The sequence below is a fragment of the Syngnathus scovelli genome, chromosome 18 (genome assembly GCF_024217435.2).
Source record: "Syngnathus scovelli strain Florida chromosome 18, RoL_Ssco_1.2, whole genome shotgun sequence".
Taxonomy (NCBI): Eukaryota; Metazoa; Chordata; class Actinopteri; order Syngnathiformes; family Syngnathidae; genus Syngnathus; species Syngnathus scovelli.
In genome coordinates this window covers 3964293-3987146 of record NC_090864.1, presented here as the reverse complement: position 1 = coordinate 3987146, position 22854 = coordinate 3964293, and the positions used below count along the sequence as shown (strand labels likewise).

Genomic DNA, 22854 nt, shown 5'->3' with positions numbered 1-22854 from the left:
CAGTGAAAAACAGCAAAGCTAGCAAATGACAATTAAGTCTCTTAAAGGCTTCGGACACAAGTCATTATCAAACCAACTTATGAAAACAGACTTTGAGGTGTTGAGTAAGAGCAACAAACTAATTGACGCTACCTGCAGTGAAGTTGTAATTGGCTGAAAATCCCACCGCCTCCAATTCGCCGTCCGTCACAAATTTTAACCACAGGTAGCGGCCGCTACTCCTGATATCTGGCGGGCTGTGCTGACCACAATAGCGTCCGAGCATGGGAGAGAAGCCGAAAGGTCCATCACGAACCTCGATGTTGTCAAATTTACATTCCCAAGAGGACTCGATGGAATAGTGATCTTCAAAGTGCAGCTCGATGCACTGCCTCGGCGGGGCTGAAATGACCAGAAACTTCTTTTAGCTTTTTTTGGCACTTAGTCATTTTGGTAAGAGCGGAGAGGAGCTTTACCTTCAAGGATGTACACGCACTCTGTATCTGGTGGGTATTTGTTGGGGTAATTGGGAGAAGTGAAGAGACCTCCTTGTGGTTCTTTCACCCACGTTCCGCACTCACCAGCTGGCTTCACGCCAGAATTGTTTTTCACTGAAACACAAATTGGAAGGCTCACTATTTTGGTCATTTGTTACTGCAAATAAAACGTTTATGGTGGTTACCTGATGTTTCTCTTTTTGTTGCACCAGACAAGCCAAGGAGGAGAAGACTTGCAACAACTGGAAGGAGAAATAATAGCTTGCATTTTTTTAACAATAATTTTCCCCAAATTTAAACTATTAGAAGGCCAAAAAGTCCCCCAATTTAATTTTTTTTTTTTTTTAATGTTGCAATTTTGCTATATGAACAGTGTAAATTGCTGCCAAACATTTTTTTACAAAAGAGGTTGGCCTACCGTGATGGAAGCTGTGCCCATGTACCATGTCTGTTCCTTTCACAAATGGCTGCAGACTCAACTAATTCCATTTAGATGTGAGAGTACTTTAGGAGAGAAAACAAGACGTGAGTTTCAGGGAAACATACTCATCCCTAAAAAAAAAAAAAAAAAAAAAAAACCTCCTCAATGCAGTCATCAGGGAAGAACAACTAATCACCGGTTTCATACAAGACCAAAAACAGTTCCAGTAGCAGACACTCGTCCAAATTCCATCCAAACGTTTCCAAACCTCTTTGGTGCACTGAAAGGATTAATAGTTCCGTCATGAGCCCAGCTCTAATCGCTCCACCTTTGCGAGCTTCTTGTTGGGAAAGAACACATGAGTCAGCCTTGTTTTCGTCCTCTTTGCTCCCCTCATCAGGAGGAAGAGAGGAAGAGGAGATGCTTCAGCAGCACGGAGAGCCGCGCGAGGCTCATCTTCGCATCCTCAGTATGTCGCCACCGCTGTGCGTAAAGATCCTGCAAGGGAGGGGGGAGAGGACAAGTTGGTTTTTCTTGGTGGATTTGGTGCCGCTGCAGAAAAATCCGACGATGTGGAGTGTGTGCATCTGTCTGCTGCCGTGCACTGTGGCAAGTGAGTCTCCGCAGCCGAGTGGAGTTCTGGTAGACCCCCCCACCCCGCCCCCTCCCTCTCCTATATTGTAATTCCTCCTCTTCCGTCTCCTTCAGCGCGCACGTTCATTCACATCGGACCAATGCGCCACAATCCTCACGCGCGCGCACTACCAACTCAAAAATCGCAAATCAAATACACGATTGAAGAAGCTGAGGTTGGGGGAGTCGCGCGTGCATGTGCGCGCATCCGCATAAACTGCAGAAGTCATCTCGAGCTGAAGCAAAATTACGAGGTAAGCAAAAAAACAAGGGAGCCCAAACGATGGAAGAAAGTGTACAATAAAAAATGACAAGCTTATCAGATGGCCCTCAAAGAAAAAAATGATTAATCTTTGCATAAATTTTTTTTACCGCTTTCTTAGAGTAACTTTGTATTTGATTTTGTATTTATTGTGTTACTTTTGGAACGCAGCCCTGAGTGCAGCGGCTCTCCCACCAGATGACAAAGCTGATCAGAGGGGGCAGAGGCTCCAGAAATAGTTTTGGCATCCAGCAGACAATATCCATCTTCAGAAATATTCACGGGGACTGCAAAGTCTGGCTTTCTACGTTTCACTTCATGTATGCTAATGTTACTGGTTAGCATTCACAGCACACTTTGGATCGACTTAAAAATAACACCATTAAATGAACTGGCCTCAAGCTACGACCACGTGGATGATCCCCCCCCCCCCCCCCCCGTCCTCCTTTTGACAATAAAAAAGAAGAAGAAGCAATTAAAAAGTATGTTAAAGATAATTTGGGCAAAATTTTGATTTTATAGACCATCAGAAAAAAGTAACGTCCAGGAAAGGCAAAATAACAACAATGCTGCCAATTACCACCTCCTATTATTTTTTCAATTCATGGTCATAATTAAACGCCGTCCCTGAGGTGGCCCTCTTAACACTCCCTCAATTGTTTGGCTTGAGGGAACCAGCACAGGTGCAGCGGTCACTTTGTGAACACGTGAGGGAGTCGGAAATCTCACAACTATTTGCCGCTAATATAGCTCTGGCTAATCTGCTGCAAAGAGTGATTTAATGGATTTGGGATTTGGTCCAACTCCATCTTTGCAATTACTACCATGATGCATATTCACTTTGCTTCCACTGTAATGTCACAAAGGTTTTGAATTTGAAAGGCAAAGTCAATAATAGAAATTTGGCAAGCTTTGTGACTGCAAAACAAACACCTTACAATACAAAACTTTATGATAAGCTGCTCACAGTATCTTGTCGTTCACTATTGTCGCATTAGCGGTCAATGTGACCACCGGCTCGGTTGGAATATGAGCTTTTTGATGTGCTACAATAGCTGGATGAGTATTTTGGCAGCAGGGCAGCTTTTACTCTGGCTCTGCACCTGGATCCAGTGGACTATAAGCAATTTAACTTTGGTACTCAGGTGTCCTTGTCAACAACTGAGTGTGATCTTGAAAGCACTGTGGTGCCCCATCTGAGCCCAGCAGAGGTGGCTAAAGCAACATGTCTGCTGGTTTCTCCAAGCTAAGCCCTAATGGACAGAAGATGTGATATGTCACTTCATGGGTGTCCTGGATTTGGAATTGCGTGCCCTCTTGTGATCTGATCCATGTCCTACACTCTTGGGCTAAACTGACTGTGTAATTGGTGATTTGACCTCATTAGCGACTTGGCAGTGGGTGGAGAAGCCACTGTGGGATGACATGACACTACTGATGGGGGGGTGAGACCCAGTTTTGTTCAGATATGAGTGAAGCCAGAATACTAAATGGTCGGCCTCTGGCGTGATGCGTGAAAATGTAGCGGCGGACATTTTTGATACGTGAATGGAATTTTTTTTTACTGTCATATGTTTAAGCACGCCAGGGGGAAGTAAGTGGCAGTCAGATGCATTGGAGTCAAATAACAGGTTGACCTTTTACACTATAAGACTGGGAATTTTTTTCAACTTAAACATTTGCAATTTGACAGCACTCAAGGATGTCACTTTAGAAAATGTCACAGGTAAATAATGCGTCATCCAGAGGAGAATATGAGCAAGTGTACACGGTGCTGAAGCGGTGTGAAAAAAAAAAGCTAAAACGTGTTAAGTGACAAGACTCAAGTTACAATATAACGTTTGAAATAAAATAACATGGAGCAAGAATATACTCCGCGAGTCGTCACCTTATTGTGGTGGAGGGGTTTGCGTGCCCCTATGATCCTAGGAGCCATGTTGTTGGGGGCTTCATGCCCCTGGTAGGGTCACCCATGGCAAACGGGTCCTAGGTGAGGGGTCAGACAAAGCACGGCTCACCCGAGCCCCTTATGATGAAAAACATAAATGGACTTTGTTTTCCCTCGCCCGGACGCGGGTCACCGGGGCCTCCCTCTGGAGCCAGGCCTGGAGGCGGGGCTCGAAGGCGAGCGTCTGGTGGCCGAGCCTTCGCCCATGGGGCCCGGCCGGGCATAGCCCGAAATGGAAACGTGGGTCCCCCTTCCCATGGGCTCACCACCTGTGGGAGGGGCCGAAGGGGTCGGGTGCAATGTGAGCTGGGCGGCAGCCAAAGGCAGGGACCTTGGCGGTCTGATCCCCGGCTGCAGAAGCTGGCTCTTGGGACATGGAATGTCACCTCTCTGGCTGGAAAGGAGCCTGAGCTGGTGTGCGAGGCAGAAAGATTCCGACTAGATATAGTCGGACTAGCCTCCACACACAGTTTGGGTTCCGGTACAAGCCCTCTCGAGAGGGGCTGGACTCTCTTCCACTCTGGAGTTGCCCACGGTGAGAGGCGTCGAGCAGGTGTGGGTATACTTATTGCCCCCCGGCTGGGCGCCTGCACATTGGGGTTCACCCCGGTGAACGAGAGGGTAGCCTCCCTCCGCCTTCGGGTGGGGGGACGGGTCCTGACTGTTGTTTGTGTCTATGCACCAAACAGCAGCTCAGAGTACCCACCCTTCTTGGGGTCCCAGGAGGAAGTGCTGGAGAGCGCTCCTTCTGGGGACTCTATCGTTCTACTGGGTGACTTCAATGCTCACGTGGGCAATGACAGTGAGACCTGGAAGGGCGTGATTGGGAGGAACGGCCCCCCTGATCTGAACCCGAGCGGTGTTCTATTGTTGGACTTCTGTGCTCAACACGGATTTTCAATAATGAACACCATGTTCAAACATAAGGGTGTCCATGTGTGCACTTGGCACCAGGGCACCCTAGGCCGCAGTTCGATGATCGACTTTGTAGTCGTGTCATCGGATTTGCGGCCGCATGTTTTGGACACTCGGGTGAAGAGAGGGGCGGAGCTGTCAACTGATCACCACCTGGTGGTGGGTTGGCTCCGATGGTGGGGGAAGATGCCGGTCCGACCTGGCAGACCCAAACGCTTTGTGAGGGTCTGCTGGGAACGTCTGGCAGAATCTCCTGTCAGGAAGAGCTTCAACTCCCACCTCCGGCAGAGCTTTTCCCACGTCCCGGGGGAGGCGGGGGACATTGAGTCTGAGTGGACCATGTTCCGCGCCTCCATTGTTGAGGCGGCCGACCGGAGCTGTGGCCGTAAGGTCGTTGGTGCCTGTCGTGGCGGCAATCCCCGAACCCGCTGGTGGACACCGGCGGTAAGGGATGCCGTCAAGCTGAAGAAGGAGTCCTATCGGGCCGTTTTGGCCTGCAGGACTCCGGAGGCAGCTGACAGGTACCGGATGGCCAAGCGGAACGCGGCTTCGGCGGTTGCTGAGGCAAAAACCCGGGCGTGGGAGGAGTTCAGTGAGGCCATGGAGAATGACTTTCGGACGGCTTCGAGGAAATTCTGGTCCACCATCCGGCGTCTCAGGAGGGGGAAGCAGTGCAACGTCAACACTGTTTACAGTGGGGATGGCGTGCTGCTGACCTCGACTCGGGACGTCGTGAGTCGGTGGGGAGAATACTTCGAAGACCTCCTCAATTCCACCTACACGCCTTCCATTGAGGAAGCAGGGCCTGGAGACTCTGAGGCGGATTCTCCAATCTCTGGGGTCGAAGTCACTGAGGTAGTTAAAAAACTCCTCGGTGGCAAGGCCCCGGGGGTGGATGAGATCCGCCCGGAGTTCTTAAAGGCTCTGGATGTTGTGGGGCTGTCATGGCTGACACGCCTCTACAACGTTGCGTGGACATCGGGGACAGTGCCTCTGGATTGGCAGACTGGGGTGGTGGTTCCCCTCTTTAAGAAGGGGGACCGGAGGGTGTGTTCCAATTACAGGGGAATCACACTCCTCAGCCTCCCTGGTAAGGTCTATTCAGGGGTGCTGGAGAGGAGGGTCCGTCGGGAGGTCGAACCTCGGATTCAGGAGGAGCAGTGTGGCTTTCGTCCTGGCCGTGGAACAGTGGACCAGCTCTACACCCTCGGCAGGATCCTCGAGGGTGCATGGGAGTTCGCCCAACCAGTCCACATGTGTTTTGTGGACTTGGAGAAGGCGTTCGACCGTGTCCCTCGGGAGGTTCTGTGGAGGGTGCTTCGGGAGTACGGGGTGCCGAGCCAACTGATAAGGGCGGTTCGGTCCCTGTATCACCGATGCCAGAGTCTGGGAAGTCTGGGAGTCCCTCCTAAAGCTGCTGCCCCCGCGACCCGACCCCGGATAAGCGGAAGAAGATGGATGGATGGATGGATGGATGGATTCCTAGCAGAAATATAGGCCTGCATATGGCACTTAATTCAATAATTCATTCAACAGATGGCCCCTGACATATTGCCTCTCCCTTATACCATAAACACGCTATACATGTACAGTAAAAAAAAAATGTATCCACTATCTGAATGAATACATTTTCTTTCCCACGGTCATTGTATAGTCAGTGCAAATAGAGGATATTGTGCTTCAAAGGTGAGGCCATTAAGAAAACAATCTGCTTAATAATTTTCATGGTGTGTGTACGCTTCGTAGTGCTTTGTAGCTGACACTGTGAACAGGAATATAGCCGCTGACGTTTTTCTGTCTAATTCTTCCGGGGTGGCTTCTTTGTCAACTTTATGGCCATCAGGCATGTTGCTGTTATCTGCTCATTGCAGGATCTGCCAGGAATGGCGGAGCAAATGTACTGACGAGGAAGAAAATGAAAGAGAGGACAAGGTGTGTGTGTGTGGGGGGGGAGGGGGGGGGGGGGTGGAGGAGTGCGGAGAGATGATTAATGATGACTGGAGAAAAAAATGGCCAAGGTGGTTCGTAGAATTAACAGAGGCTTAGCCAGCAGCGGGAGTAAAAGGCTTTTCACCGCCCCGTACTAACTCAAATTTAACACGTGTGCGCGTGCAGACAAGTATGCATACTCATGCAAACGTTGCTACTTTGGGAAAAATAAATAAATAAATAAATAAATAAATAAATACAGTCAAACCTCGGTTTTCTACCACAATCCGTTCCAGAAGGCGGTTCGAGAAGTGAATCGTTCAAATTCCGAATCTATTTTCCCTATTACCGTAATTTTCGGACTATAAGTCGCGTTTTTTTCATAGTTTCCTGACTTATACTCAGGAGCGACTTATATATGTTTTTTTTTCACAAAATTTTACTGGATCATTAACACATCACTTACTTACAAGTATACTTGACCACTTCACGTTATTTTTAGTATAGTTGATCACTTCACATGCTTTTATATCTTTATCTTGAACATATTCAAAACATAAAAAATAGAGGAAAAATCAAATAAAGCAGTTAACACTTTAAAGCGCCATATCCAAGTCCACTGTCTGCTGTATGCACACTTGCTCCATTTTTGCTCTTCTTATATTTATTATGTTATTTGTTTATTTATTATTTATTCATCACTCTTATTTATTCATTGTTTGTGCCTTCTTGTTTTTTTTTTGGTGTTGTTTACTTGTATGCATATTGTGTACTATGTCTTGTCACCGTGGGATAGTGGAAACGTAATTTCGATCTCTTTGTGTGTCTTGGCATATTAAGAAATCCACAATAAAGCAGACTTTGACGAAACAACCAAATAAACAAAACAAAAAAACTACATCTGAAAAAAAAATATTTTCAGACGAAACTGGATGAGGGTGCTCTAAATGGGAAGGGCTTAAGAAAAATGGCACCAAAAAGAAACTCATATTTTGCAGGTAACAAACTTCAAGTTGTAAAATATGCAGCCGATAACAGTAATCGAGCAGCAGAAAGAAAGTTTGGAGAACCATGATGTACCAAAGCATTACTGTAATTTTAATTTCAAGTGACGTCAGTGGCACGGCGCGGCGGTTGTTTACATAAAGGACAAACGTACCCACGTACGTACTACCGGCATCATTAGCGACTTTGTTTCTAAGTGACATGGAGGACGCAGAGATTGAAGGAATTAAGGATTTGGAGTGACATAGAAGGTTTGAAAAACTATCATGGTTTTTACGGATGGCCGGTCCTACTCTACTGAGCTCTCGTTCACCTCCGTGGATCGAAGTCGGGGGCCGGCGCTCGGTCGGGTGGCTGTCCGCGGACGGTGCATGGGGCTTGGACATGGCTTTTACGCACGCCTGGTCCTATTGTATGGAGCTCTCTTCCACATCGGTGGCTGGAAGTCCACGCCGCCATACGCTTGGAAGTTTGTTTTGTTAACTAAAGAGCCGTTTACCAAACCCACGTCTTTCCTTGTACTTTGTTAACGCTACAATATAGTTATATAGTAGATCTGTGGAATAACGACGAGGCTGACGTCAGGACGCACGCGCGGCGTTGTTCACAAAGGACAAGGAATTTGATGGATGGATTTAATGATTTAAAGTGCACAGATGGTTTGATAATATTGCTTATATAATAGTTATTTGAAATATAATTTATATATCGTTATAAGGGCCTGTGAAATATTTTGAATTGCAAGCACCGTCACCGCGCGCACCCATTGTTGACAAAGAACGATCGATGGATTTAATTAATTGGAGTGACACCGATGGTTTTATAAACATGTTATTTATGTAATAGTTCTCTTTAATAACTGTATATGTTACGTCAGGCCCATTCTCAGCTCTTTGTTTGTGTTTGTCACGTTAGCATACCTATCGTTTAGCCTGTTGTTGCTATCGTTTAGCCTGTTGTTGCTTGTTCATGACTGTTCATGGTGTGGGATTTTGTCGACTAAATTGCCCCCCAAAATGCGACTTATACTCCGGAGCGACTTATGTATGTATTTTTTTCACTTTTTGGGGCATTTTATGGCTGGTGCGACTTATACTCCAGAGCGATTTATAGTCCGAAAATTACGGTACATATAATGGAAAAAAATTTAATCCGTTCTAAGACTAAAAAAAACAAAAACAAAAAAACACGCCTTTTTTAAGCATTTTTTCATTTGCGCATTTTCGTCCGATCGCGCAACCGTAGCGGGCTGCCGACCGCGCAACTGCACCGCGCTGGTCGCATTATTGTGACAGAGCCATCGCTGAAATTTAGAAAATATTTTTAAAGTCCTGATGTACTTTCCAAAATTTAAGTTGTCCTAAGTGCGCAGGGACCTTAATTTGGTCCGATCGCGCAACCGCAGCGCGCCGGGCGTTCACTGTCGCATTGCTTTAAGAGCGTCTTTGTGTTTTAGGATGGTTTACTGCTCCCACTTGCTTTCTTTGGAGGCATGATTAGGGGTTAATACAATCCTCAAAGTAACGAAAATACAATGACGAACGGAGTCAGTCGGCATCCGGGCCGCGCAGTTGGGTTTTCTCGGGTCCTTTCGGCTCATCTCGCGAGGTTCGACCTCCGAATTTTGTTCGACAACCGAAGCAAAAAAATCTCGAATTCTTCGTTCGAATTCCGATTTGTTCGAGAACCGGGACATTCGAAAACCAAGGTTTGACTGTAAATAAAAAATATATAAAAAATAAATAAATTTGGAGTATTTTATCAAGTGCCAAAAATGATCCCACTGTGATCTTTTAATCGTTTTATGAGTGCACATTCATCGTCGTGATGGATGTCCTCTTATACAAGTTCTTCTTGCCACTTCCTCAAATCCTTTGGAATAATCAAAAAATTGGAAGGGACAAATAATCAATCAGGACAGAAATCTCTTCCACCCTCCGCCCATTAGAAAATCAATGATTTTTACTTTGTTACAAGATGTACTTCTGCTAATCGAATCAATCTCCTCAGCACTCAAGCGGGAGTAATTTTAATAACGGGTGTACACACACACACACACACACACACACACATATATGTACATATATATATATATTCCTTATAGCCTCCCTCTCAAATACACTGGCAATTATTTTGACATCCCTATTATACCTTAGCAGGACATCTTCATCCACAGTGAAGACAGAGAATGGGGCAGATTTCCGCATTGTGGATTTGTTGATGTTTTCTGAAGCCGCATCTCGGCCATGCTCTGCGGGCGCCTTTTACAGCAACAGAATGGATCAATTATCACGCTGGTCCACACCACTTACAGACTGCTAACTCAGTGGGACACATGGCGAGCGTTGGGACCGTTGGGGATGTATTACCTCGGTCTGAAAATTGATCAAACCGCAGCCCTCTCCCAAGTTTATTTTTCAACGCTTTATTGTTTTCAATGGCTGGCCTTAACTCATAGACGCACAGTTTGCATTTAATTAGGTGCAATAAAGCTCCAACATTCAGGCAAAGTTGCCTTCTTCCTTCAGGAGAGAATGCGACTGGAAACGCGGGATCGTGACGCAAGCGCGCTACCTCGGCAACCACCAGCCATTAACTAGTATAGACGTCAATACAGCACAGGAGGGGAGAATGTGGTGTGAGTTCCCAGCATTCATCATATACATTAAGCAGTGATGTAACGCGGGCCTTCCGCAGGCCTTGACAAGATTTACCTCAATATTGTCACATATGGAAACAAACAGTTGGAAAAGCTCAGAAGAGCGCCATCACATTTTACACCGCCGTAAAAGCGACTTGTGCAAAAATCTGTCTTAAATGGCTCATGGAGGTGATCTGAGTAGACTCCGAGGGAGAATCATATCACTTTACTGAGAGCAATAACAAAAGCGCCGGGGCTCCCATTCGGTACAATCCCCGGATTTCATAAATGGCACCGTCGCAATTATTTTGCGGCAAACTTTTTTTTTTTCGAGAAACTCGCAAGGCCATTCTCATATGCTGGCCCAGACATTTTATTGCCTCACTGGATGTGTTTCAATGGCCCAGCAGATGTTTCAGTGGCCATCATCAAAGAGATTTATGCAAGCTGATTACAGGCCAAGACTTGGCAGAATGTAATATACATAGTCACGCCCAAAATGTACCTTGGCTCTTTCTGGAGCCAAAAGACATTTCTGCGGCCTTTCGGTCAATAGTTTAGCCTAAAGCAGAGGCGTCAAACTCATTTTTGTCATTATGACTGTCAACCCAAATAAATGTATAAACGTCTCATATGATATACAGTATAGGCTTCACAACAAACTGATGAATTTGTTGCCAACTAGCTTTCAAATCATAAACTAGTAAAAACTGTTCAAATATTTTGAAAAGTTTATTTTGCACAGTTTGTCTTTGGGGGCCACATAAAATGACATGGTGGACTGTATCTGGCCCCCGAGCCTCTAGTTTGACACCAGTGTCCTAAAGAGACAAGAGACAATAGGTAAGCTTGACAGCAGGCCATAAATGTGGAAGGCTGGTTCACTTCCTGTTTTCAAGTACTTTTAACTCACATAAATCAAATTGGACTTATTTTTGGCTCAGCACCAGATCCTACACCTTCGACTTTTCACACTTTGCATGGCTAAATTTTAATTAGCGAACATTTGAAGCGTGTTCCCGTCAGTGCATTTCACAGTCACAATTCTGCCTCCAACACAAAGCTTCTACCTCACTAATATTTTCACCGACCGGCGCCCACCAAGGGCTTGATGGATTTCAGGCAGTGGTGACACGTGTGCACCGCCAACCCACACGCCACCATCTCCAATTTCCGCTAACATGCTGTTTTTGTCTCGCAGCTCCTACGATTCATTCACACCGGCCCAGTCCTAGTTGGGAGTGTTTGTCAAAAATGTTTTGTTATGATTCAACCGCAACTCTGAAAAATGGACCGTATTTAACACACGACCAATTGCTTTCTCATCTATTTGGAGATAAAAAATGTTTGGGAAAGTATTAATGTTGCGCCAGCAAGCTAATTTTATCTTGCAAATGGGAGAAGATGAAAAGGCGAGATGAAAAGTTACTTTTTTTGTGAATGGGAGGAGGGGGGGTGGGGCAATAGCTCATCGCTAAGAAGTCAATGTTTGCTAGCAGAGGGTGCAGAAAAATGCGAACTGCTGCCATTTGCTTCAATGTTGTTACACTGCAATCAACAATTGCTTTAATAAATTCCCAACACTCACAATGGACTAAAATACACACATTTCATATTCAAATAGTGATTTTTTTTTACCTAAAAAGAATAAACTCAGATAGACGCCGTTGCTGCTGTTTGCTATTGCGCAATCCTGTCATTAACCTTCAATCACAGCTACAGTGGGGGAAATAAGTATTTGACCCCTTGCTGATTTTGCAGGTTTGCCCACTTGCAAAAAATGCAACGATCTATAATTTTAATCATATGTACATTCTAACTGTGATAGACGGAATCCCAAAGAAAATTCCAGAAAATCACATCATATGAATTTATAAAAATTGATAACCGTCTGATGAGGAAAAACAAGTATTTGAACCCCTGGACAAACAGCCTGTTAATATTTTGTAGAAAAGCCATTATTGGCCAGCACAGATGTCAAACGGTTTTTATAGTTGGTGACAAGCTTTGTGCACATTTCGGCAGGGATGTTGGCCCACTCCTCCCTGCAGACAGCCTCCAAATCATTCAGCTTCCGAGGTTGTCACCTGGCAACTCGAATTTTAAGCTCCCTCCAAATATTTTCAATTGGATTCAGGTCTGGAGACTGGCTAGGCCACTCCAGAACCTTGATGTGCTTCTTCTTTAGCCACTCTTTTGTTGCTTTGGCGGTGTGCTTAGGATCGTTGTCGTGCTGAAACACCCATCCTCGACCCATCTTCAGCTCTCTCACTGAGGGAATGAGATGTTGGTCCAGAATTCTACGATACATGGCCCCGTCCATCCTCTCCTCAATACGATGGAGTTGTCCCGTCCCCTTGGCTGAAAAGCACCCCCAAAGCATGATGTTGCCACCACCATGCTTGACGGTGGGGATGGTGTTCTTTGGGTTGTACTCGGTGTTCTTTGCCCTCCAAACACGACGAGTTGAGTTGAGGCCAAAAAGTTCTATTTTGGTCTCATCTGACCACATCACCTTATTCCAGGCCTCTTCTGAGTCGTCCAGGTGCTGAATGGCGAACTTCATGCGGGCCTGTACACGTTTCTTCTTGAGCAGGGGGACCTTGCGTGCGCGGCAGGATTTCAATCCATGACGGCGTAGTGTGTTACCAACCGTTTCCTTTGCAACTGTGGTCCCAGCTGCCTTCAGTTGATTCATCAGTTCTCCCCTTGTGGTTTTGGGATGATTCCTCACCATTCGCATGATCAGGGAGACCCCCCGAGGTGAGATCTTGTGTGGAGGCCCAGACCGAGGGAGGTTGGCGGTGGTGTGGTGCTTCTTCCATTTCCTGATAACTGCACCGACAGTTGATCTTTTCTCTCCAAGTTGCTTTCCGATTCTCTTGTAGCCCATCCCAGCCTTGTGCAGATCAACAATCCAGTCTCCAGACCTGAATCCAATTGAAAATCTTTGGAGGGAGCTTAAAATTCGAGTTGCCAGGCGACAACCTCGGAACCTGAATGATTTGGAGGCTGTCTGCAGGGAGGAGTGGGCCAACATCCCTGCCGAAATGTGCACAAAGCTTGTCACCAACTATAAAAACCGTTTGACATCTGTGCTGGCCAATAATGGCTTTTCTACAAAATATTAACATGCTGTTTGTCCAGGGGTTCAAATACTTGTTTTTCCTCATCAGACGGTTATCATTTTTTATAAATTCATATGATGTGAATTTCTGGAATTTTTTGGGGGATTCTGTCTCTCACTGTTAGAATGTGCATGTGATTAAAATAGTAGATTGTTGCATTCTTTGTAAGTGGGCAAACCTGCAAAATCAGCAAGGGGTCAAATACTTATTTCCCCCACTGTATCTGATGGTCAAAGCTACAGAGCAGCAACTCGTTTGCTTAATAACAGACACTATCTCTGCGGGGAGTGAGCGTGCGTATCTGTCGCTTATTAAGACAAGCAATGGGGTGAGGAGAAAGAAGATAGCAGGTTGCTGGCAAAAGCAGAACCTCGTAGTAATACGCTCAAATAAAAACATCAAACTTTTTATGTCCCCCTTTGCATCAAAATCTGTAGACAGATTGAAGCGTTGGTTGAGTGACAGTCGGCCGGCTAATAAGTCGGATGCTATCTGAAGGCAGCAGATGGCAAGAACGAGTCAGCGGCGGGATTAGACATGAGTCATTGGTTCGATCTGCCTGTGGTATCTGATAAATTGGTGTGTCGCAGTGAAGGTAGCAGCAATTAGCAATCGCTCGCACGCACGCACGCACGCACGCACGCACGCACGCACGCACGCACGCACGCACGCGGTTGGACCGCTCTCATCTTCCGAGCTGCCATCGTAAAATGCGCGTCTACTGATTGGCTTATTCACAAACGCCGGAGGTTGGTGTCTCTGCTTTGAAGACACCATTTTGTTTTTGGCATGGATTACTGCTCTCTCCGCGACCCGAGTTTTTGTTTACGTCCCGCTTTCTTGCAGGGTAGCTGAGTCAGTCACATCACCGATCAGTGGGTAAGCATATTTAGCAACCATTTTCCCCCTTTGCTTTCAGTTCATTTATTAGGCCAGATGTGAAAATATTTTATTAAATATTCTTTTTTAGTCTAACTATATTTTTAAAAAACTATTTATCGTTCAATTTTGATTTGTAAAGTACATTATGTGATGTACATTTCGAGGTTATACATAGAAAGGAGTATCAGACAATAATATAACAAAATATTCAAAACATGACACCTGAAATGCATTTTCAATACTTCATGAAGATGTTTCCATGCTTGGTGTGTTGCGCTTGAACAGCACCACACTCGCTTTCACATTAGCGGGGGAAAGGAAATCATCCATATACCGTATTTTCCGGACTATAAGTCGCTCCGGAGTATAAGTCGCACCAGCCATAAAATGCCCCAAAAAGTGAAAAAAAAAAACATATAAGTCGCTCCGGAGTATAAGTCCCATTTTGGGGGGCAATTTATTCGACAAAATCCCACACCAAAAACAGTCATGAACGAGCAACAACAGGCTAAACGATAGCAACAACAGGCTAAACGATAGGTATGCTAACGTGACAAACACAAACAAAGAGCTGAGAACGGGCCTGACGTAACATATAGAGTGATTAAGGACAACTATTACATGAATAACATGTTTATAAAACCATCGGTGTCACTCCAATTCATTAAATCCATCGATCGTTCGATACGATAGCAACAGGCTAAACGATAGGTATGCTAACGTGACAAACACAAACGAAGAGCTGAGAATGGGCCTGACGTAACATATAGAGTTATTAAAGAAAACGATTACATGAATAACACGTTTATAAAATTATCGGTGTCACTCCAATTAAATCCATCGATCGTTCTTTGTCAACAATTGATGCGTGCGGCTGAGGGCGCTTGCACTTCAAAATATTCCACAGGCTCATATAACGATAAACTATATTTCAAATAACTATAATATAAGCAATATTATCAAACCATCCGTGCACTTTAAATCCATTAAATCCATCGATCAAATTCCGCGTCCTTTGTCAACATCGCCGCGCGTGCGCCCTGACGTCAGCCTCGTCTTTATTCCACAGATCTAGTATATAACTATATTGTAGCGTTAAAGTACAAGGATAGACGTGGGTTTGGTAAACGGCTCTTTATTAAACAAAACAAACTTCCAAGCGTGTGGTGGCGTGGACTTCCAGACACGAGAGCTCCATGGCATAGGACCGGGCGTGCGTAATGGCCATGTCCGAGCCCCATGCACCGTTCGCGGACAGCCACTCGGCCGAGCGCCAGCCCCCGACTCAGTAGAGTAGGACCGGGCGTGCGTAAAAGCCATAATAGTTTTTCAAACCTTCTAAATCCTTAATTCCTTCAAACTCTTTGTCCTCCGTGTCACTTAGAAATGATCAGGTGGCTAATGATGCCGGTAGTCCTTACGAGGGTACGTTTGTCCTTTATGTAAACAACCGCCGCGCCGCGCCGTGCCACTGACGTCACTTGAAATAGTAATCCCTTGGTACATCACGGTTCTCCAAACTTTCTTTCTGCTGCTCGATTACTGTTTTCAGCTGCATATTTTACAACTTCAAGTTTGTAACCTGCAAAATGAGTTTCTTTTTGGTGCCATTTTTCTTAAGCCCATCCAGTTGATGAGTCACGGCCAACGGTGAAATTTAGAGCGCCCTCATCCAGTTTCGTCTGAAAATAAAATTTTCAGATGTCGTTTTTTGTTTTGTTTATTTGGTTGTTTTATCAAAGTTATTGTCGATTTTTTTTCATATACCAAGATACAAAGATATTAAAATTACGTTCCCACTATCCCTCGGTGAGATAGTACACATATGCATACAAGCAACACAAAAAAAAAAACCAAGAAGGCACAAACAATGAATAAATAAGAGTGTTGAATAAATGATAAATAAACAAATAATAATAAATAATAATAATAAATATAAGAGGAGCAAAAATGGAGCAAATGTACATACAGCAGACAGTGGACTTGGATATGGTGCTTTAAAGTGTTAATTGCTTTATTTGATGTTTTCTCTATTTTTTATGTTTTGACTATGTTCAAGATAAAAATGTAAAAGCATGTGAAGTGATCAACTATACTAAAAATAACATGGGAAGTGGTCAACTATACATGTAAGTGATGTCTTAATGATCAAGTAAAAATTTGTGAAAAAAAACATATATAAGTCGCTCCTGAGTATAAATCGCCCCCCCCACCCAAACTATGAAAGAAAAAAACGCGACTTATAGTCTGGAAATTACGGTAATTACAATTGACATGATTGGAAACTATTGCAATAATGTCCTTCCAAGCAGGCATAAAATAAAAGCCAAGTGGAGACAAAATGAGTGGAAGTGGGTGAGGCTGTGGTGTGGGGGAGTTTTTTTTCTTTCACTTGGGCCAGCCAAAGCAGGAATTGCTCGGCACAGTTGAGCAGTGGAGATAAGCTACAAAGCAGACGCCTGCATATCAAGTGCTTCAAGCGCCATCATTGCCTTATTTCCAATAGCTGACTCGGTCCTGATTTGCCCAAAGGCACTTTGTGTTGCGTTTTGTCGGTGGACAGTCGGTGTCTCAGGGTCTTTTCACACTTATAGCGAACTGTACTTATAGCGAACCACCTCAGGAGGTGGTCTCAGTACAGTTCGCTAAAAAGTCAACGGTACGGTTCACTAATCTGTGCATTGTGAACACAAAGCGCACTGGGTTCACTTCGCCTTTTTGCACTGTATTGTAACCTCCTTGGCTTGCCGTAGATTGGTCACGTGACTGCAGGCGCAAAAACAAAACTGTAGAGAACAGAGAATCCAAAGTATGGCAGCAGCAAGTCATGGTCGTGACCGTGGTTCTAATAGTGAATGTAGAGAAGCATGTGCCGTTCAAAGTTCTGCCACGGCACCTGGACAGGTACATCTTCTCCGGCATAGTTTGGGGAGAAGACGAAACGGAATGTCTTTTGGAAATTTGGAACGACGACAGCATTGAATCACAACTATCTACGATCCACCGTAATGCGAAAGTATTTCAAGAATTTTCTGAGAGAATGAAAGCAGCCGGTTTTGATAGAAGCAAAGTCAAAGTCAGCTTTATTGTCAATTTCTCCACATGCCAAAGACACACAAAGAAACCGAAATTTCGTTCCCCCCTATCCCACGGTGACAAGACATGGCTCACAACAGACAAACAAGTAAACAAGTATAACAAAAGCGTGCTGAATAAATAATGAATAAATAACACAACAATAAATAAATAAATAAATAAGAGGAGCAGAAAAAAAAAGGAGCAAGTGCGCGTACAGCAGACATTCCCGAAAATAGCGCAACAGTGCCGCACGCTACGCAGAAGGGGGTAGCGAGTTCAGGGCCCTAACAGCCTGGAGAAAGAAGCTGTTGGCGAGTCTGGTGGTGCGGGAGCGCAGGCTCCTGTACCTCTTCCCAGAGGGCAGAAGGTCAAACAAAGAGTGAGCCGGGTGACTCACATCTCTGGCAATCGAGGTTGCCTTGCGGGCGAGATGGGAGGTGTAAATGTCCTTCAGGGAGGGGAGCGAAGCACCAATAATCTTACCAGCCGTATTCACAATGCGCTGCAGGGCCTTCAAGTTCTGTTCAGTGCAGTTACCACCACAGACAGCGATGCAACTGGTGAGGACGCTCTCAATGGTGCCATGGTAGAATGTAGACAGGACTGCCTGAGGAGCACATGCACGCCTGAGCTTCCGCAGGAAGTACAGGCGGCGCTGAGCTTTCTTTGCCAGTGACGAGGTGTTTGCGGACCAGGAGAGGTCCTCACTGATGTGCACCCCCAGGAACTTGGTGCAGCTCACCCTTTCCACCACAGCACCGTCGATGATCAGCGGCAGGTGTGTTGTGTGACCCTTCCGGAAGTCAACAATGATTTCCTTGGTCTTATTGACGTTCAGCAGGAGGTTGTTGTCCCTGCACCACGTGGTCAGAAGGTCAACTTCCGACCTGTACCGAGTCTCGTCGCCCTTCGTGATGAGACCCACCAGAGTCGTGTCGTCAGCAAACTTCACTATGCGGTTGTCGCTGTAGGTCGCAGTGCAGTCATGCGTCAGCAGGGTGAAGAGCAATGGACTGAGCACGCAGCCCTGGGGGGCCCCCGTGCTCAGCGTGATGCTGGCGGAGATTTTGTCGCCAACACGCACCACCTGAGGCCTCTGACAGAGGAAGTCCAGTATCCAGTTGCAGAGGGAGATACTGAGGCCCAGCTCGTCGAGTTTGCGGATGAGTCGCTGCGGCACAATGGTGTTGAAGGCAGAGCTGAAGTCCACAAACAGCAACCTCACATATGAGTCCTTTCTCTCCAGGTGGGTGAGGGCCGAGTGGAGGGCAGAGCAGATGGCATCCTCAGAGGACCGCTTGGCACGGTACGCAAACTGGAAAGGGTCAATGGTGGGGGGGGGAGAACGGACTTGATGTGCTCCATGACCAGCCGCTCAAAGCACTTCATGATGATGGGCGTCAGTGCCACAGGGCGGTAGTCATTGAAGCAGGACGGTGCAGGTTTCTTCGGCACAGGAACGATGGTGGCAGCCTTGAAACACGAGGGGACGATGGCCTGCTGCAGGGAAACGTTAAAGATGTGAAGACACCCGACAGCTCCCCAGCGCAGTCCTTCAGCGCTCGACCCGGGATGTTGTCAGGGCCCGCCGCCTTACGGGTGTCAATAGCGGCAAGCGCCCTCCTCACACCGTCGGCAGAGAGGCGCAGAGACTGCTCGTGTGGGGGGGGAGTGGACTTCAGCGGGCAAGTGCTGTTCTGGGCGTCGAAGCGAGCAAAGAAGCGGTTCAGATCGTTCAGCAGACGGACGTCGCCCTCACAGCTCCTCGGCGCGGGCTTGTAGTCCGTGATGCACAGCAGCAGACATTTTGCTCCAGCTGAAAACTACCCAGAATGCAGTGCAGTGGGAGTGTGAGAGCTCTAGAGGACCTAATGTGAACAGAAAGAGGACTGAGGCCCTATCAAGGCTGAACTGAACCAGAAAGAGAACTCGGTCCTCTTTGAAATACACTCACAATGTGAACACAAAAATAACTTAGTTTGTTTCCTCTTGGTCCACTTTTTGGGCCGCTTAAAGAGGCCTGACTTTGGTTCTTTTAAAAGGGTCCTAGAGGACCGAGTTCTTCTTTTGTTTTTGCGCCTGTAGTCACGTGCCCAATCTACGGCAAGCCAAGGAGGTTACAATACAGTGCAAAACGGCGAAGTGAACCCAGTGCGCTTTGTGTTCACAATGCACAGATTAGGTGAACCGTACCGTTGACTTTTTAGCGAACCGTACGAGACCACGTCTCAGTACGGTTCGTTTTAAAGGGGTCTGAGTACGGTTGGCGTGTTCACATATGCACAAAAAATGCTGACTCATCTGAGTTCGTTTAGAGGGCTGAAAGGGACCAAGTGTGAAAACACCCTAAATGCTGCCAGGATTAGGCCGTGTTTGAAAACACACACACAAAAAAAGGAAGTGTTTCGGAAAGGGGTCACGCTGGTTATTACATTGGAGCGGTGCTTGTGATGGGAGACGTGCAGCAGGCATCGATCATGTGTGGCCTTGGCAACTGCCATAGCTATTGGAGACGCTTTGAAAATACTCACCGGTGCTTTGACTGATAACTATGATCGAAAAGTGCTGATGGAAAACTAAAATGCAGCATAATCTCTCTTGATAACTTCTGATCGGACTGCACTATAACAAACGATGGCAATGACGATCCGAGCACCACTGATATCGGGCCTGCCGAGTCAGCACATGCTAATGCCAGATAAATGGCACGTCGTTATCGATTTGAAGAGACACCCATCTAATAAATTCTTGCCCTCGCTACAGTATTCCCACAGATACCTGAATCGAGGATTCTTGTCGTCGTGATCAGATCCAGTCATCTAGAATGTGTCAAGAAAATACTGCATTTCTAAGCTACATCTCATTTCCTCACTCATTAGCTTAAAAATCGGTTAAGAATATTTTGGTACAAATGTAGCCGATATGTTTCATTGCGTGTCGTGGCTTGGGTCGCTACCTGTCATTTCAACCACGTGATATCCCGTGGCCTGTTGCTCACCCTCGAAAGCTTTCAGACTTTGTTGCTCTTCCGGGAATTTAAAATGACGCGCCTGTGACAGAATGCAGTTTTCCCTTTGCGGTTTTGCAATTAAGTCATCCTTTTCCCGGACGACCCGACCCATGTGCTGTCGGAGCTTCTCAATCTCATGCAGGAAGTACGCGGACATTTCCATATTGTGCCACTGCATGCTCTCCAGCTCTGTTTTGAATTGGGTCGCCATGTCGTCCATGTGCCAGCGCATGTTCTCCCACTGGGTTTGGAATTGGTCGGCGGTCTCTAGCTCTCCCCACCACTTCTGCCACTCTGCATTTATGGCCGCCGCTATGTTGTTGGAGTCGTCCTCGAAAGTCAGGATGAGCTGCTTGTACGCGTCCATCCACGACTTGCTGACGAACACGGTGACCGTCTCGGCGTCGCTCAAGGCGTGAAGAAGCGAGTTCACCTCTCCTTCTTTTTCCTTGAGTTTTTGTTCCAGGATAGTCTCGTGTACACGGCGCTCCGTCTGCTTGAGCAGTGCCGCCGCAGCAGCCATTTTGTTGCTCTACAGGTTGTTGGGCTTGAAAGACACAATAACTTCAACTAAATAGGACAAATATTCCTCAACAATAAAAGATATCTTACGTTCTCAGTGAGTCATACATCTAACTTAACAAAATTCAGCCATGAAGACGTTAGCCATGTACTTTATAAAGGGATCAAGGTATTAATTATCTAATAATTTCAGCTGCTTCATTAGCGTAGAAATTATTTCAGCTGTACAATAATGCAATGCGACCACAAATATTACCTTCCTGCTATTCACTTCAATTTGTTTATTAGTGTCTTTATAATTAATAAATTGAAAAAATACAAATACAATACAAATAAAAATAACTCACCCTGAGTCAATAATGCAATGCAAGCACAAATATTACCATCCTGATATTCACTTCAATGTCTTTATAATTAATAAATTACAAAAAAAAAAAAAAAAAACTCACCCTGAGTGGATAGTCCTCTTCCTCTTTTATAAAATTCCCTTTCTCAAGGCTCACTTTTTCCACCTCATCCATTTTGTGGTTCACAAATGCAAATAAACTTTTGGTGTTGAAGAAAGTCTAGCGAGAGTTTAGCAGATGCGCCAGCCGGAGTTCCCTGCCTCACTCTGATGACTCATTTCAATGAAATCAAATGAACCGAGCACAATTGACACAACTGATGTCATAAGGGATCAAAATCATAGTCGCGAAGGAAGAAAGACATAATAGAGGAAAGGCTCTACATCCCATAATAAACATGGCCACTGCTCAAAATATGAAGGGAAATCTTTTTTTTTGATAACACTTCTTGTATAGGACCACTTTGACTTGCCATGTCACTTTTTTTCTCAGCTTGGGGAAAATGACGGTATCCCATCAGTATTTTGCCTTTATACATTTTTTTAAACTGAGGTAATGAACTACAATTCTTTAGTTCGTCACTGCTGGCGTTCCATAATTCCACACCTTTAACTGTTATACAATGCAACTTTAAAGTTGTTCTCACCAAATCTCTTTTAAACATAAGTGTTCCTCTTAAATCATAGGTACTTTCCCTCCACTCAAACAACCTCTGGATACTGTTTGGTAATTGATTATTTTTTATTTTGTACATGAGTTGGATGGTTTTAAAATCGACTAGATCATTGTATTTCAGTGCATTCAGTTTTACAAAAAGAGGGTTAGATGGTTCTCTGTAATCAACATTATTTACAAGTCGTATAGCTTTTTTTTGTAGAATGTAGATTGGATCTGTGTTTGTTTTGTATGTGTTGCCCCACACCTCCACACAGTACATAATGTATGGGAGTATGAAGGAGCAGTACAAGGAATATAATGATGTTTGGTTTATAAGATCTTTTACTTTATACAATACTGCCAGTGATTTTGAGATCTTTGATTTGATATACGTTATATGTGGTTTCCAACTTAATTTTTTATCTATTAGCACTCCAAGAAATTTTACTTCATTCACTCTTTCTATTTCTATATTATTTATTGTAAGAATTTTGTCTGTGTTTGTCGGACGGTTTCCAAATATAATATACCTTGTTTTACTTAAATTCAATGTAAGTTTATTTGTGTCAAACCAACTCTGTAATTTTTCCATTTCAATACCCACAATATCCAGTAGTTGGTTCAGGTCGTCCCCACTACAGAGCAGATTCGTGTCATCTGCAAAAACTACGGCCTTGAGTAATCTGGAGACCTTGCACATATCATTAACATACAAAATAAATAACAAGGGGCCTAATATTGAGCCCTGAGGAACCCCACACTTTACCTGCTTTAACTTTGATTTGAAGTCCATTAATTGCACATATTGATTCCTATTTGATAAATAACAGTTTAACCAAGTGAGTGGCATACCTTGTATGCCATATCTCTCAAGTTTTGTTAACAGTATTTTATGATTTACAGTATCAAAAGCTTTCTTAAGATCTAAGAAGACACCTACAGCATATCGTTTATTTTCAATAGCTGTTGTTATTTCAGCTACGAAATCTAACAAAGCCAT

General features: G+C 45.1%; 1 protein-coding gene across 6 annotated transcripts in view; it reads right to left on the bottom strand.

Moving 5' to 3' along the window:
* neto1l (neuropilin (NRP) and tolloid (TLL)-like 1, like) overlaps positions 1-21503 on the bottom strand; it is a 41928-nt gene extending 20425 nt beyond the window's left edge. For 2 of the 6 annotated variants that reach the window (XR_007487491.2, XM_049749163.2), the window contains exons 1-6: positions 21300-21500; positions 20275-20875; positions 895-1395; positions 662-718; positions 456-590; positions 133-381 (exon numbers count right to left, since the gene is read on the bottom strand). Coding sequence is in view for 5 of the 6 variants with exons in the window: in XM_049749163.2 (XP_049605120.1) it covers positions 133-381; positions 456-590; positions 662-718; positions 895-922 (469 nt within the window). In the remaining variant the exon portion in view is untranslated. Of the gene's footprint in view, positions 1-132; positions 382-455; positions 591-661; positions 719-894; positions 1396-20274; positions 20876-21299 lie in introns of all 6 variants that reach the window. The other 4 variants (XM_068648760.1, XM_068648761.1, XM_068648759.1 and 1 more) reach the window with 4 other exon arrangements.
* Positions 21504-22854: the final 1351 nt, after the last annotated feature.